The sequence below is a fragment of the Dermacentor silvarum genome, chromosome 9 (genome assembly GCF_013339745.2).
Source record: "Dermacentor silvarum isolate Dsil-2018 chromosome 9, BIME_Dsil_1.4, whole genome shotgun sequence".
Taxonomy (NCBI): domain Eukaryota; kingdom Metazoa; phylum Arthropoda; class Arachnida; order Ixodida; family Ixodidae; genus Dermacentor; species Dermacentor silvarum.
In genome coordinates, this window is record NC_051162.1 from 10,217,512 (window position 1) to 10,235,111 (window position 17,600).

Consider the following 17,600-nt stretch of genomic DNA (forward strand, 5'->3'; position numbering starts at 1 on the left):
TTTTTCAACATGTCATATAGTATATGGTCAGGGCCTGGGGCAGATTGCTTGCAACAGGTGAGTGATGCATGCAGCTCTGCTAGGGAGAAAGGTAGGTTATATGGCTCGTTCCTAGTGCTCTTTCGGTCTATTTTTTGTTTTTCTATAGCTGATTTATATCTTATAAATGCTGGTGAATAGTGTGAGGAACTGGACACATGTTCAAAATGTGCACCCAGATGGTTCGCTTGGTTCTCAAGGCTGTCCCCCTGCGTGTGTACCAGGGGAGGTGGATGTGTTTGTCGTCCTCTTACTCTATTGACCCTGCTCCAAACCTTGGCCTCATCCGTGTACGAGTTGATACTTGATAAAAATGTTTTCCAGCTGTCTCTCCTGGCTTGTCTGCGTGTTCTCCTACCTTGGGACTTGATTTTCTTGAAATTTACAAGGTTTTCAGCAGTAGGATAATCGCGAAGCTGCCTCCATGCTTTGTTCTGCTGCCTACGTGCATTCCGGCATTGTTCATTCCACCACGGAACACGACGTTTGCTAGAAAGTCCACTTGTTTGGGGAATACACTTAGAGGCTGCATCAATTATGAATTTAGTAAAATACTCGACGGCACCATCAATTCCGAGCGATGAAATGTCAGCCCACGAGAGTTTACTGGTAAGAGTTTGGAATTTATCCCAGACCGCTGCATCGACCTTCCACCGGGGGGCATGTGGTGGAGACTCGTATTGTCTTGTTGCTCTCAGCAGTACTGGGAAATGGTCGCTCCCGTAAGGGTTTTTTATAACTTCCCATTCAAGTTCAGGTAATATGGATGGAGAAGCTATACTGAGGTCTATAGAGGAAAAGGTTTTGTTTGCAAGACAATAATATGTCGGTTCTTTTTGTTAAGCAGACAAGCACCGGATGAGAAAAGAAAATCTTGAATTAGACGGCCTCGCGCATCGATGCGAGCGTCGCCCCACAGACTGTTGTGTGCATTTAGATCGCCAAGAACAAGATAGGGCTCTGGCAATTCGTCTATCAAGGACTGAAATTCGTGTTTGTGTAAGCGGTAATGTGGGGGTATGTATAGCGAGCAAATGGTGATGAGTTTGTTAAGGAGAATCAGTCGAACTGCCACTGCTTCAAAGGGCGTTTGAAGGTGCAAACGTTGACATGCTATGCTTTTGTGAGTCACAATGGCAACACCGCCTGATGATGCGAGACCATCATCGCGATCTTTACGAAACGTAACATACTGTCGAAGAAAGTTTGTATGTGTCGATTTTAAATGAGTTTCCTGTACACACAGCACTTTTGGATTGTGTTTGTGGAGAAGTTCTTGCACATCATCGAGGTTCCTAAGAAGGCCTCTGATGTTCCATTGTATAATTTGTGTGGCCATACTGAATGTAAATGGGTGCTGTGTGTACTAAAAACAAAAAGGAAGTGTTGTATTAGATTACAGAGCCCTTTCCAGGCCCTGTAACGCGGGATTTGTCTTTTCTGAAGCGGTCGAGGGAACCTCGCCGCTCCTTAGGCGCTTGGTGCGCCGTCGGGGTGGGTGTGGTGTCCATTGCCTCTTGTGAGGCGCCGGACACGCGCTCTTGCGAGCGAGAAGTTTCACGAGCAAGTCTCGCCGCGAAGGACGAGACATTTGTGCCCACCAGCCCGGATGTCGATGGGGCTGCCTTTGGGCCTGAGCTGCGCCGGCTGTTGCCAGCACCAGCAGGGGCCGGAGAGGGTGAGGCAGCCTTGACTGCACCCACCGTGGGAGCTGCTGGCGGGCCTGTGGGTTCGCTACGCGAAGCGCAGGCTGCCACCGAGGACTGTTGTGGTGCCGGCAACCCTAGGGTAACCGGGCCTGTTCGCTGGTTGGGTGGTGTAGACTTAGCTCCTTCCACCCTGGGGGCAGGAGCCACAAGCGACAGCTCGCTGCGCGCGGGCTGGGCAGGTGGCAGTAGCCGCTGCGACGCTGCCCCTTGACGCGCCGCATCAGCATAAGTGGTTGTGTGGAATGGTGAGCACCTTTTGCGTGCTTCCCGGAACGATATGTTTTCACGGACTTTCAGTGTTAGAATTTCTTTTTCTTTTTTCCAGCTTGGACAGGACCGGGAGTATGCTGGATGGTCACCATCGCAGTTAACGCAGTGAGGTGTGGCCTCACAATTGTCTGAGGCATGACCTTGTATTCCACACTTAGCACAGGTGAGTCGACCACGGCAGCTCTGCGAGCCATGGCCGAATCTTTGGCATTGGTAGCATCGCCTAGGATTTGGGATGTATGGTCTTATGGATGTCTTTGTGTAGCCTGTTTCAATGCTTTGTGGCAAAACGCTCAATTCAAAGGTAAGTATCAGGTGTTTCGTGCGAATTTCTTTATTGTCCCGTCTCATAACAATGCGCTGCACATTCGTGACATTTTGCTCCTTCCATCCTTCCAACAGTTCGGTTTCAGATAGGTCGATGAGGTCTGCTTCAGATACTACCCCCCGTACTGTGTTCATGGATCGATGCGGTGAAACGGAAACTGGGACATCACCAAAAGTAACAAGTTTGCCGAGTCTATTGTATTGTTCTTTATCATGTAGTTCAAGGAGAAGGTCTCCGCTTGGCATTTTGGTGACCTTGTAGCCAGGGCCTAGTGCGTTGGTCAAGCTTTTTGCAACTACAAATGGGGATATGGTTCTTGCTAGTTTTTCGGTTCTTTCACTGTGGAATACTTGAAATCGTGGGAAAACGTCTTTAGGTCGGGTGAACAAGTTTATAATCTCATCGGTGCGTCCCCTCTTCTGAGGGAGACGATCAAGAAGCCTAGGAAAAGCGGGTGTTCCCATAGCAATTTGGTGTAGTTCGGCAGCAATGGCAGCCACCCACCTCGGAGTCCAACAAGGGGACGCTGCAGCACTTAACGTGTAAGGCTGCAGGCGCCAGCCGTACATTGCTGCTATAACCTTATATACAAACCCAAGGGAGGGCACCTACACAAGGTTAACCCAAGCCGCCTATGAAAAGTGAGGAAGTAACTGAAGAGAAGAGGTGACAGGACAGTGAGGACAGAAAAATAGAGAAGAAAAAGATCGGAGAGGGGGACAGGAAAAGGCGACCACCGATTTCCCCCGGGTGGGTCAGTCCGGGGGTGCCGTCTATGTGAAGCAGAGGCCAAAGAGGTGTGTTGCCTCCGCCGGGGGGCCTTAAAGGTCCAAACACCCGGCATTAGCTCAACCTCCAGGATCCCCCTTTCCCCAGACACGGCTAAGCCACGCACGGCTACGCGTGGGAGGGTCCAACCCCCATGTGCTCAGGTACGTGGTGGCGCAACTCGATAGTGGTACATGAATAGTGAACTATATGAACACTAGATGTGACATGGCTGTAAAGGGGCCTAAAAACAGTCGCTGTAAAGTGCGTAAAATATATACGTAATAAGATTATGGCAATGACTGATTATGTGTACTATGGACATGAACAATGCATTGCGAAGGAATGATGCGACTTACAAAATAATAAAGATGCTAGACTTGGCCAGAAGCACAAGTGCCTAAACAGAGCCCTTGAAACACAAGGGCCTGGAGGTATGTTAGGCACTCTGAGACTGTGTGCTCTGTTTCACACCCACACCTTGAAGGTAGGCAGCTATATTTTATGGCTGATCCAGCCCACGTCCTGAAGAATATTCGTGCTCAACTGCTCCGTGTGAAGACATTCACTCTAGGAGAAGCAACTATACGTGAGCACAAGCTTACAGCAGGAACTGTGAACATAGACCATGTCGAAGCTGTTCTCACACATGACAGAGACAAGGAGCTCAAGATTGCCAGCAGGCTCTCCGACGTCCACATCAGCCTTGGACACTTCACGACAATGAAAGTGAACATTGCTGTTCAAATGTTCCGTGAGGCTCCACCGGCTATACGTTATCTGATTAAGCAAAGCATCTTACCTCCTGAAGCGGAGGCGACGGCGTGGTTTTTTGAACTTGTCGGTAGGTGGTACACCTTGATGTCGTCACGGCATCCAGTTGTTGCTTTGAGCAATTTCGATCTTTCCAAACACAAGGAAGCAACTGAACTCCTTGGACTAGCTTGTGCCACCTTCTGTGGACTAAATATGGGACTTACTGCACACTGGAAGCCGTCACAAGCTGGCCTTTTGGTGTCAACTACTGTTGTCCTGCGTCTTTCTCATGAGCTTCTGAACAAGCTCAATTACAAGTACTTGCTAACTGGTAGATTGTCACAGGATTGTCTCGAAAACATCTTTTCTGTATTGAGGCTCGGAAAACCTGTGCCGAGCGCATATGATGTCAAGTGTGCCTTAAAGCTTATCTGCGTTGGCCAGTTTGTAAACACACCGACATCATCTAGCTATGGTGTTGATGACAGCACGCACCTGGCTGACCTTCTTGACCCCAGTTTCAAACAGGATCAAGTAGAAGGTCAGGAGCCCGAGGAGCTTGAGAACTTGTTTGTTTATGCACTTACCACAGAAGAGTGCGATATCCTTGCGTACTTGGGAGGCTTTTTGCTGAAGTCAGTCATCGGTTTTCTTGGAGAGTGCAAAGACTGTGAAAGAGCCCTGGTTGGCGATGCAACAGGCCAGTACAATGCTCTTATACAGCTGAAAGAGTATGTCAAGAATAGCGGAAAGCTCATCCAGCCAAGCCAAACAGTGATGCAAGTTTTAATCGAATGTGAGGAAAACTTTAAGACTTTTGCAAACATGAATGAGATCCTGACTCTCAAAGCTCCATTTACAGGTGTCCTGAGTGCCTTGCGGAAGTCTGTGGCTATGAGATTAGGGTGTTGTGATGCGCATGAATCAAGGGCATGCAAAATGCTCCTTGAGAAGTATGTGAGGACAAGACTTAAGATTCATCTCCGACAGCAGCATGCGCAGAGGGTGAACGGACAGTCCAGCAAAACCTGTGCCGCTGCTAATCTTCTCTGAGCCGTGTGTGGCGTCTCAGTGGTTAATTTAATGCTGCTGTGGTTGTGTGATGTGTTTGCAGAAGTGTTTGACGTGTGCCTCTGGATGTCTTTTTAACGCCTCGAGCAGGTGGGGCATTCACTAAAATGTTTCGCACCAAAGCTCTTTGTTCATTGTTTAGTGTACTGAAAAACAGCATGCTTCCATGCGTTCTAGCTGCTAATATTGACTTTACCTGAATGCAGCATCACTAGTATCAGATTAACTTTCTTTAATGCTTGTCTTTTTCGTATGGCTGTAACATATTTTGTTGACAGATATCATTGGCAGTCTTGATTTCAGTGATGTGTTGTATCCTGCGACTGCACAGTTGCGCTGAGAAAATATGTGAGAATACTTCGAAGGCGTATTGCTATTGCATAATCAGAAAGTGACTATGTGCACCAGAATTTAATGGCGCAAGAATGTAGGTTTGTATTGAAGCTATGTGGTATTGTGTGCTCCGCCTGGTACAGTGGCAGTGAAAGTTTGCATAACCGTGGTCTCCTGTGACGGCTTTACTTGAATTTATATTCTTTGAACTGGCATGAACTTTTTGGCTTTATTACTGTTTGACTCATGTTTTGGTGCTTGCTATGCGACATTTATTATGCACATATGTTGTTTATTCAAAGCAACTAATCTTTTCGTATTCATTTTCGCCAAAGAAAGATGGTTTAAAGCACATAGTTTTTGTTGATTAAATGAATGCTGTGTAGCTCCTTCAAAGAAATCCTCTGCAACACGCACCCCTTTCGTGTAATTTTGTTGCATCGCAAGTGTATGGGAAGACGCTGAAGAGTTGGAATTAATCAATGGAACATTCGTGGTGCCTCCACGGAACATGTAAAAAATATTGCGGCTTTATTAAGACAGTCTGCACTCGGGTGGCCATGATGGCTTATGGGCGACTCACTGCAAGATTCAGAAACATTTCACTTCGAAGAACATGAAAGCTGTTGCGGAGGATTATGTGAGGACCTGTCACAATTTTCATGCTATTCGTGCCAAGTTCCACCCAAAATGAAACCAGACGGTCATTCCTTGATGTTCAGATGTGCCCTTCGAAGTTGTCAATCTCGATTTTCTCTCAACTCAAGAAGAATCGAGAGGGTGTGCACCGGACTCGGTCTTTTATGGTGGCTTTTTACCAGTGAACATGTATGACGGTGGCAAAGCCCGGATAATGTGAACAGTGTCATCATATTAATGGAAAGAGATACATTTAGACACACCGGGTGATTGTTTCTGATAATGTACCTGCATTCCACAGTGAGAGCATCCGACGGCATGCAGGAAAGCATACCACCCTGAAAAGCATGCCTTAGCGGAGCTCCTCATCCGTGACTTCAATACCTTCATTTATGTGTACCCCGAATTTCGTGGAGGATGCAAGTGCACCCTTGAACCAGTGGTGAGACATCACATTCAATCTCACACGGCTGGACTTGGCCATAGTCCTATGTTTGCTGCCCTTCAAAAGACGCCATGACTGCCAGTAGATTACGAAGGTACATGGAGCACTGGTTTGGTTAAGGTGGCTTCTCTGTGAGAACTGGTAGGGATTGTGTGCTTGCCTGTAACGCAATAAATGTTACCTTATGGATGCTACAAGTTCCTTTATAATGTTTAATGTTTGTTTCACTGTAGGTTTTTGAAACATTCTTATAGGATGCAGCCTGTCTCCTGTTTTAGTATCACTTTAGTTGAGATGCAGACTATTTGCAAAGTGTTTTCCGAGGCTGATCATGTAACCCAATAAATATGCTTGTTCACATGTGCACGTATTTGTTTCCATTACTGAGCTCACCCAGAGGAAACTCACTTGGTGGTATGTCTCTAAATGACTGTTTAATGTACTGGGCTTGGCAATAGTTTCATTTGCCCAGAAATCTAGTTACCAAGGTCAAAACAAAAAAACTGTTGTGGCTGGTGGTGGATGCAGGATGAAACTTTTTTTGTGCAGCATTGCAACGTATAGCTTGCACAGCTTTAAAGCACAACCAACTACTGCAGGAGTTTCACAAAAACAAATAATCTCACTATTCACTAACGCATTCACAATATAATACAGTATTAGAATCAACAAAAAGGCTTTAGCTTTCGCATCATACGGAACGTATAATTCAAAAGTATGGCTCCGTGATTTTTAATTCATATTTTAATAAACATTTCTACAAGCAGATGGACTGAAATTCTTGCACTAGGCTCTCTGTTTTTCTGTGGAGTACGCCGTATCACGCGTTACATAGCGCACCCTTTCGTTAATTAACCTGAAAATGCTCGCTCAGTAACAATTATTTACATTCGACACGAAATAGTGCTCGTGGGACAACCCTCAAAAGACGAAAAGGTGCTCGCAACCTTCGCAGTCGGCGCTTCACGATGCTCGGGGCTGACATTGGAGACCAACATGGCGGACCGTCAAATTTGGGGGCTGTTTTAGGCAACACTGGTTCGAGATGTCACCACCCTAAAGCGGGCCGCGTATGTAGGCTCCCTAAACGCCCTTGTGCACCAGCGCTCCTAGCTACGGACAAGAGAAAAACGCCGGAAGCGGAAGTCGGCTTCCGGTTCCGGCTTCCGGAGCTTGGCGTCCATATATATATATATATATATATGCGTATACATATATACATAGCGGTCTCCATGCCAACCAGAGCTACGACAACGAGGGACAAGGCTCGGCCCTAAGGTGCTTCGCCCCTAAAAATGTCGTCGTATGCGATCATCAGTTCTCGAGACGCCCAAGTGCCCGAAAGTGGGGGCGCCATGAAACTGGACGAGGGCATCCCTGCGCAGATGACGCGGGACAACGAGCAGGAGTTCCGCGTCGTCGGGGTGCATGTTGCGGCGGTAAAGAACATTATCCTGAAGCAAGAACATGTTGAAGGAAGGGTCGTGGGTGCCGGATTGCAGACGGTCAATAAGAGAGAGCAACGATGGATCTCTACGTTGTTCGTCGGCCACATGGATGTCTGTTATCGCCAAGACAGGTGTCGGGGTCTGTTTCAGTGGAGTCATGTGGTTCAACGGGATGGCGGGAGAGGCAGTCGGCGTCAATGTGTAACTTGCCAGATTTGTACACTAGGGAGAATGTGTACTCCTGTAATCGTAATGCCCAACGGACCAGCCTCCCTGTGGGGTCTTTAAGTGTTGAGAGCCAGCAGAGCGCATGATAGTCTGTATGACCATGAACGGCCGTCCGAATTTCGCGACAGCCCAGACGGGAGCTAGGCACTCGCGCTCAGTGATGGTGTAATTCTTTTCCGACTGTGACAGAAGAAGACTAGCATACGCTATCACACGGTTGACTCCGTTCTGTGTTTGGGCGAGGATAGCACCAATACCATGGCCGCTTGCGTCGGCGCGAAGTTCTGTTCTAGCAGCTGGGTCAAAATGAGCCAGCACAGGTGAAGTGAGGGCAGAAATCAACGACGCTGAAATCACTTGGTCCACGCCCCAAGAAAAGGCCGCATCCTTTTTGAGTAGGTCCATGAGGGGTCGAGCAATGTCCACGAAGTTGAGAACAAAGCGGCGAAAGTAGGAGCAGAGCCCAAGAAAGCAGCGTACTTCTTGCGTGGACCGTGGAACCGGGAACTCGCGGACGGCACGGACCCTGTCAGGGTCCGGTTGGACACCAGTAGCGTCGACTAAGTGTTCTAGTAATTTGATCTGGTGGCACCCAAACGTACACTTAGATGAATTGAGCTGGAGGCCAGCCCGGCGAAAAATGTCGAGAATGGCCAACAGACGAGGGAGGTGGCTGTCAAAGTTGGGCGAGAAAACGATGACGTCGTCCAGATAACAAAGACAGGTCGATTGATTGATTGATTCTTGGAGTTTTTTGGCGCAAGGGCCAGATGCGACCAAAGAGCGCCAAGGCGATGATAATGACGTGTCAGTGGTACATGAATGGTGAATTAGAAGGTGTGGATAAAACAGATGTGGCATGGCTGTAAAGAGGCCTAAAATAGTCGCTGTAAAATGCGTAAAATCTATAGGTACTAAGAATATGGCAATGACTAATGAAGTGTGCTATGGATACGAGGGATGCATTGTGAAAGATTGATGATATACTAAGATATGTCAGAGGCTAAACTGAACTATTATCACAGTGGCATCCTCTTGAGAGAGGATGCATTACGTATTTCTTGGGCTGATAACATGCAAGACAACATCATTCAAAAAAGCGAGGACTGCTTTGGTAGTGAAAAGCGGTTCTTTGCCAAGAAACATAGCAGGATGAAGAGGGATAGAACAGCGGTATGCCAGAGGAAAATGTTTCTTCCTCTCTCTCTCGGCTTCCCTACATTCCAGGAGGACGTGAAGAACGGTGAGCCTCTCGCCACATCTACCACAGGTTGGAGGATCATTACCATTCAATAGAAAATTGTGGGTACCATATGTGTGTCCTATTCTGAGGCGACAGAATAGGACATCAGTTCGCCGTGTTTTTGATGCAGAGGGCCAGAAACCTAACTGTGGCTTAATCAAGTGGAGCTTATTATTTGTTTGCGCATCCCACAAACGTTGCCAGTAGCTTCGCAGTTTCTTCCGCAAGAAAGGTTTCAAATCTGTTACAGGGACAGCAGCGGTAGGATTAATAGCGTGCGATGTTATTGATGTGGCCATTTGATCGGCAAGAACATTACCCTCGATGTCTCTATGCCCAGGCACCCAGCATATTATGATTTGTTGTTTAGATGCATAAACAGAGCAGATCAGTGAGTAGAGGTTCATAATTACAGGGTGTTTATGTTTTTGCGGCATCATTAATGCTTTAACAACGCTTAAAGAGTCGGTAAATATTACAGCCTTTTGGAGTTTCAATCTATCAATGTGTTTCACCGCCGATAGTACTGCATAGGCCTCTGCCGTAAAGATGCTTGTGTGGGGATAAAGTACATCGGATTCCAAGAAGGACGGACCGACTGCCACATAGGAAACGCCAGCATGTGACTTTGATGCGTCTGTGTAAAATTCAGGGCAAGAGTATTTTGACTTTAGTTCTAAAAAGTGCATTTGAATGTGTGCATCTGGCGCGTGTTTTGTGACTTCAATAAACGATGTGTCACATTCAACCAGCTGCCACTGCCAAGGCGGTAGCAGCTTCGCTGGAGGCATTAGGCAATGTTCAAGTAGTGCAGCACCCATTTCTTCACTGAGCTTTCTCACGCGTAGCGAGAAGGGCTGCTTCGCTGTTGGTCGATTATTAAATAGTGTGGCAGATGTGGTATCGTTTATGGTAAAATAGGTAGGATGTGTACGGTTTGAATTTATTTTAAGGAAATATGTAAAGCTGGCATAAGTCCTCTGAAGGTGGAGCGACCACACGTTCGCTTCCACATAAAGGCTTTGTACGGGGCTTGTCCTGAAGGCCCCAGTCGCGAGGCAGGATTCCTAAATGGTGAACAGGGTCCAACATTTTTAAGGCGCTGGGTGCAGCAGACTGGTAAACTATCGCCCCGTAGTCAAGTCGTGAGCCGACAAGGCACCTGTACAAGTTCAAAATGCATTTCCTGTCACTGCCCCATGTTGTACGCGACAGCAGCTTCAATAAGTTCATTGTTTTCAGGCACTTAGCCTTCAAATATTTGATGTGCGGAACGAATGTGAGTTTTGAGTCCAATATGATGCCTAGAAACTTGTGCTCTTTGCTTACAGGTAATGTGGTACCAGACAGCTCAATAGCAGGGTCTGGTACTATTCCTCTCTTATTAGTGAAAAGGACGCATGTGCTTTTCTGTGGGCTCAACCTAAAACCGTTTTCATCAGCCCATTTAGCCACTTTATTTAAGCCATGCTGGACATGTCGTTCGCAGACAGCAAAGTTGCACGATTTAAAACCAATCTGGACATCATCTACATATACAGAGTAGAACATCGTTCGTGGAATAGCCGCGCGTAGAGAATTCATTTTCACAATAAACAGTGTACAGCTAAGCACACCGCCCTGCGGGACACCAGTTTCCTGGGTGAAAGACCTAGACAAGGCCTGGCCCACCCTTACACGAAAGGTACGGTTAGAAAGGTAGCTTTGGATAGTGCTCAACATGTTGCCGCGGACACCCATAGCGGAAAGGTCTCGGATAATACCGAAGCGCCATGTGGTGTCATATGCCTTCTCTAAATCAAGAAATACGGAGAGAAAAAACTGTTTGTGTATAAAGGCATCCCTTATGATTGCCTCGATGCGGACAAGGTGGTCTGTAGTCGACCTACCTTCCCGGAAGCCACATTGGTAAGGATCTAGTATTCCGTTGCTTTCTAGGACACAGATTAGGCGCCGGTTAATCATCTTTTCGAAGAGCTTGCACAGACAGCTTGTCAAAGCAATGGGTCTGTAGCTACTAGGTAAGGACGGGTCCTTGCCCTGTTTAAGTACGGGGATTACTATAGCCTCTTTCCAAGAAGATGGAATGGAACCAGCAGCCCACATGACATTAAAAAGAGAGAGAAGTGTCTTTTGTGTTTCAGGGTGTAGGTGCTTGATCATTTCATACATGATACGGTCAGCACCTGGTGCCGAACCGTTGCAACAAGCAAGAGAAGCTTTAAGTTCAGCTAAACTGAACGGGCAGTTGTAATGTTCATTTCGGGCACATTTCCGATCGAGGGGCTGTCGCTCTGCGCGTTCTTTGAACCTCAGGAATGTTTGTGTATAATGAGATGCACTGGAGACATATTCAAAGTGTTCGCCCAGACAGTTTGCCTGATTCTCCAGGCCATCTCCTTGGGTACTCACTAAGGGCAGCGGGTTCGTCTCACGGCCCTTTAATTTATTCACCCTGTTCCATACTTTTGCCTCGTCTGTGTAGGAATTTATTCCAGAAATGTACCTCTCCCAACTCTCTCTCTTGGCACGTCGACGTGTCCTTCTGCCTTGCGATTTAACCTGTTTGAAATTAATAAGATTTTCGGCAGTAGGAGAATCGCGAAGCAATCCCCAAGCTTTGTTTTGATTTTTGCGGGCTTTACGACATTCTTCGTTCCACCAAGGAATGCGGCGCTTCTGAGCCAGTCCACTAGTTTGTTTAATACATTTTGTAGCAGCGTCAATAATAAAACCAGTTAGATATGCTACGGCGTCGTCCACGTTAAGAGCAACAATGTCATCACGGCCTAAGTGTGTTAGCTCTCGGAACAGTTCCCAGTTCGCCGAGTCCATATTCCATCGAGGAGGTGGTGACAAGCATCCATCTCGTTTCGTTGAGTTCAACATAATTGGGAAGTGGTCGCTTCCATAGGGGTTCTTGAGGACGGACCACTCCAGGTATGGCATTAGAGTGCTCGACACTATGCTTAAGTCTATGGACGAGTATGTGTTATGTGTAATACTGTAGTAAGTAGGTTCTTTCTTGTTCAATACACATTCACCTGAAGAAAACAGAAAATTTTCTATAAGGCGCCCTCGCGCATCGCAACGAGAGTCGCCCCACAGGGGGCTATGAGCGTTAAGGTCACCAGCGACTATGTATGGCGGAGGAAGTTCATCGATGAAGCTCTGAAATTCTGTTCTGGAAAGCTGATGGGAAGGAGGAATGTAGATGGAGCTAATTGTGACTAGTTTACCAAACAACACTGCTCGGACAGCAACTGCCTCAAGGGACGTTCGGAGGCTTAATTGCTGACATGCAACGCCCTTATCGACCATTACGGCCACACCCCCTGACGAGGCGAGAGCGTCGTCGCGGTCTTTGCGGAAAGTGACATATTGCTTTAAAAAGTTCGTCTGTGTTAATTTTAGGTGTGTTTCTTGTACACACATCACCTTTGGACTGAATTTGCGGAGGAGTTCTTTAACATCGTCAAGGTTACGTAGAAGTCCTCTCACGTTCCATTGTAATACTTGGGTATCCATAATGGAAAAGAAGTTGGTGATGTGTGTACAGAAAGAAAGAAGTTAGTTCACGAGACCTTTCCAGGCCCCGTGATGCGGGGTTTTCCTTTCTTCCCGGTGCGCTCCAGGGAGCTGCACCGTTCTTTGGGCGTCTGAGACGCCGGTGGTCTGCTTGTGTCCATCACCTCGTCTGAGGCGGTGGACAGTGCCCGCTCAGCGGGGATGTTCGCGGGGGTTTCAGGCCGAACTGCACGGGCAGTGGCCCTGGGTCCAGCAGGCCCGCGGGTCTGCTGGCCCTCCTTGGCAGGGGCGGAACAGCGCTGGCTGCTCCAGCCGGGGGGGCTGATGGCGTGACCGCCGTCACACTCCGTGTGACTTGGGCAGCCGCCGAAAGATGTGGCGCTGCCCCCCGGCGCGCCACATCGGAATATGAAGGACTGGACTGGTTATGGAGATAGAAACGCCTACGTGCCTCTGGGAAAGATAGGTTCAGTTTGACTTTCAGTTCTATAATTTGTTTCTCTTTTTTCCACGAGGGGCACGATCGCGAGTAGGCGGGGTGATCTCCTTCACAGTTGGCACAGCGGGTTGCTGAAGTGCAGATGTCAGAAGCGTGTTCATTTGAACCACACTTAGCACAAGTAGCGCGCCCTCGGCAGTTTTGCGACCCATGCCCAAAACGCTGACACTTGAAGCATCGACGCGGATTTGGGATGTATGGCCTGACACGAAGCTTGCAGTAGCCGGTTTCAATTGATTCTGGTAGATTGCTAGTTCCGAAAGTAATGATAATGTGCTTGGTAGGTATTTGCTTGTCATCTCGCCTTAATGTTATCCTCTGCACCTTGACTACGTTCTGGTCTTGCCATCCTTCAAGTAGTTCGCTTTCACTTAGTTCAAGGAGATCGTCCTCCGAGACGACACCGCGCACTGTGTTCATTGACCTGTGGGGGCCCACAGACACGGGGATGTCTCCAAACGCCACAAGTTTCGAAAGCTTGTCGTACTGTGGTTTGTCGCGAACTTCTAGAAGATCGCCGCTTCCCATCTTCGTTACTTTATAGCCTGGGCCGATTGCTTCCTTGAGACATTTGGCTACAACAAACGGCGAGATCATTCGGACTGTCCTAGTTTCATGTTGGCTGTGTATGACGTGATACTTCGGGAAAGACTGCTGTGGTTTCAAAAAGAAATTAAAACTTTCATCGGTGCGCCCCCTTTTCAGGGAGCGATCAGGTAGCGCGGGAAAAGCATTTGCCATGTAAAAATGGAAAATTCGGCGGCGATGGTAGCCACCCACCACCGAGCCCAACAAGGGGACGCTACAAGTTTAGAATACTTGCAGACGCCAGCCATGCATCGCCGCTATAACCTAATATAAAATACCCAAGGTTGGATAGCTACACCAGGTTAACCCTTGCCGCCTGGAAATTTGGAAGTGAGAAGAAGTGACTAGAAAACAGGACAGTTGGAAAAGTGGGAGAGAAAGACAAAAGATTGGAGAGGGGGACAGGAAAAGGCGACTACCGATTTCCCCCGGGTGGGTCAGTCCGGGGGTGCCGTCTACGCGAAGCGGAGGCCAAAGAGGTGTGTTGCCTCCACCGAGGGGCCGTAAAGGTCCAAACACCCGGCATCGGCTCAACCCCCAGGATCCCCTTTTCCCCGGACACGGCTAAGCCGCGCACGGCTACACGCGGGAGGGTCCAACCCTCGTGTGCTCGGGTACGTGGTGCCGCAACACACCAAACGCCTGCTAACGCAGACGCCCCCCCTGCGGGGAAAGACAGGTCGACCATCTCAGACCACGTAGAAGAGTGCATGTCCATCATGCGTTCAAAAGTTGCAAGATTGATTCAATAATGTGGTTTATTGACGCAAGGGCCACATGCGACCAAAGAGCGCCAAGGCACTCATAATGGCTTGTCAGTGGTACATGAATAGTGAGTTATGAGGTGTGGATAAAACATTACAGCCACGCCTCATCTAAAGGGGCCTAAAAATAGTCACTGTAAAGTGCATAAAATCTACATGTGATAAGGTTATGACAATGATTATTGACATGTACTATGAAAATGAATATCGTATCACTCTTTTTCAATGCATTCTTCAGGATATTTCAGATGCAGTAATTGGCAAAAGAACCACTGCCTAAACAGAGCCCTTGAACCACAAGGGCCTGGAGGCAGGTGCTATACTGAACACAGCGGCATCCTGCTGCGACATCCTGCTGTCAAAGTGGCATCCTCTGGAGAGAGGATGCGCTACGAATGTATGGGGCTTATAACATGTAGGACATCGTTCGAGAAAGCGAGGACTGCTTTGGTTTTAAAAAGTTGTTCTTTACCAAGAAACATGGAGGGATGGAGCGAGACACAATAGCGGTATGCAAGAGGAAAATGTTTCCTTCTCTCTGTTTCAGCTTCCCAACACTCCAGGAGGACATGGAGGACGGTAAGCCTCTCACCACATCGACCACAGGCTGGAGGCTCGTTACCAGTCAACAGAAATTTGTGGGTACCATACGTGTGTCCTATTCTGAGACGACACATGAGGACATCTGTTCTTCGTGCTTTCGTAGTGTAGGGCCAGAAACCTAACTAATGTCTTTAAGACAACACGAAAATCTTGTTTTCATTGAACTTTACTCATACTTCTGCAATATTTATTCATCTCATAGACATGTGACAATATGCTGGGTTCCTGGTCATAGATGCATCGAGGGTAATGTGCTAGCAGACCAAATGGCCAGATCAATTACATCTCAAGCTACTAATCTTACTAAGCTTAATAAGCTCCGCTTAATTAAGTGGAGCTTATTTGTTTCGGCGTCCCACAAGCGTTGCCAGTGGCTTCGCAGTTTCATTCGCAAAAAAGCTTGTCATCTGTGGCAGGAATAGTAACCGTAAGATTAACAGCTTGAGATGCAATTGATCTGGCTATTTGGTCTGCTAGCGCATTACCCTCGATGCATCTAGCACAAGGAACCCAGCATATTGTTACATGTCTATGAGATGAATAAATATTGCACAAGTATGAGTAAAGTTCAATGAAGACAGGATTTTTCTGTTTTCTTAAAGGCATTAGTGCCTTTACGACACTTAAGGAGTACATGAATATTATTGCCTTCTGTAGTTTTAATTTCCTAATGCATTTAACAGCAGCCAGTACTGCATAATCTTCTGCAGTAAAGATACTTGTATGAGGGTTCAAAACGTCTGATTCAGAGAAAGAAGGACCAACAGCTGCGTAAGATACGCCAGCATGTGACTTTGATGCGTCGGTGTAGAATTCACAGCAAGAGTATTTCGATTGGAGTTCACGAAAATGCATTGCGATTTCGAGTGCAGGAGCGTGCTTTGTGACCTCTATAAAGGATACATCACATTCTATCACCTGCTAATCGCAGGGTGGTAACAGCTTACCTGGAGGCATTAGGCGATGTTCGCGAAGTGGGACATCCATTTCTTCGCTGAGTTCTCTCACACGCAGTGAGAAAGGCCGTCTCACAGAGGGTAAAATATAGAAAAGTGTAGTACACGTCACATCGTTAACAGTTTTAGAAGACGGATGTTCACGACTAAAGTGGGCTTTGAGAAAATACGTGAAGCCGATGCATGATCTCTGCAGATGGAGTGACCATTCATTCGATTCTACGTATAAGCTTTCAATAGGGCTTGTTCTGAAAGCGCCAGTGGCTAGGCAGATACCTAGATGGTGAACAGGATCTAGCATCTTTAGTGCGCTTGGGGCAGCAGAGTGATACACTACAGCACCATAATCCAGTCGCGATCGAATGAGGCTCTTGTAAAGATTCATTAACATTTCCTGTTGCTGCCCCATGTTTGCGAGATAGAATCTTCATTAGGTTCACTATTTTTAGGCATTTTGCTTTGAGATATTTTATGTGTGGAATGAAAGTTAGCTTAGAGTCAAGTATGATGACTAAAAACTTGTGTTCTTTGTTACAGATATTTGCTGTCCACACATTCCTACACAAGGATCTGGGATCAGGTCTCTTTCTTTTAAAAAAACTTTTGTGGGCTTACAAGAACTTTTGTGAACTTTAAACCTGTTTTCGTCTGCCCACTTGGATATTTTGTTCAAGCCCTGCTGTACCTGTCTCTCGCACACTGCAAGGTTACAGGACTGGAAGCCTATTTGTATGTCGTCCACCTAGAATAAAAAATAGCCGGTGGTAATGAGGCACGAAGTGTGTTCATATTCATGATAAACAGTGTGCGGCTGAGCACGCCTCCCTGGGGTACACCAGTTTCCTGTATAAATGGACGTGACAATGCATTGCCGATTTTGACGCGGAAGGTACAATTACACAGACAGCTTTCTATTAGGTTTAGCATATTGCCACAGATGCCCATTCCCGACAAGTCTCTCAAGATTCCTTAACACCATGTTGTGCCGTACGCCTTCTCCATATCGAGGAATATTGATAAGAAAAACTGTTTATCTACAAATGCATCCCGGATATTTCCTTCAATGCGCACAAGATGATCAGTTGTGGATCGCCCTTCTCTAAAGCCACACTGATAGGGATAGAGCATTTTGTTCAGTTCAAGGAAATGTATGAGTCGTTGATTAATCATTTTTTTAAACAGCTTACGAAGGCAACTTGTGAGAGCTATGGGACGGTAACTTGCCGCCGAGGAAGTATCTTTACATTGCTTCAATACAGGGACCACAATCGCTTCTTTCCATGCGGAGGGAAGGCATCTGGCAGCCCAAATAGTGTTGAAAAGTGCGAGTAGTGTCAGTTGTGTATCAGGGTGTACGTTCTTAATCATGTCATACATGACTCTGT

At 47.1% G+C, this 17,600-nt stretch overlaps 1 protein-coding gene across 1 annotated transcript; it reads left to right on the plus strand.

Moving 5' to 3' along the window:
• The first annotated feature begins 4,083 nt into the window (after nucleotides 1-4,083).
• On the plus strand, nucleotides 4,084-6,094 carry LOC125940298 (uncharacterized). The gene has a single exon (XM_049656328.1). The coding sequence runs from the start codon at nucleotides 4,084-4,086 to the stop codon at nucleotides 4,921-4,923; it is 840 nt and encodes a 279-aa protein (XP_049512285.1). The 3' UTR covers nucleotides 4,924-6,094.
• The last annotated feature ends 11,506 nt before the right edge of the window (nucleotides 6,095-17,600 follow it).

Bases quoted from the DNA above. Each gene is read 5' to 3' on its own strand.
- LOC125940298 (XM_049656328.1), top strand. From the start codon at position 4,084: ATGGGACTTACTGCACACTGGAAGCCGTCACAAGCTGGCCTTTTGGTG.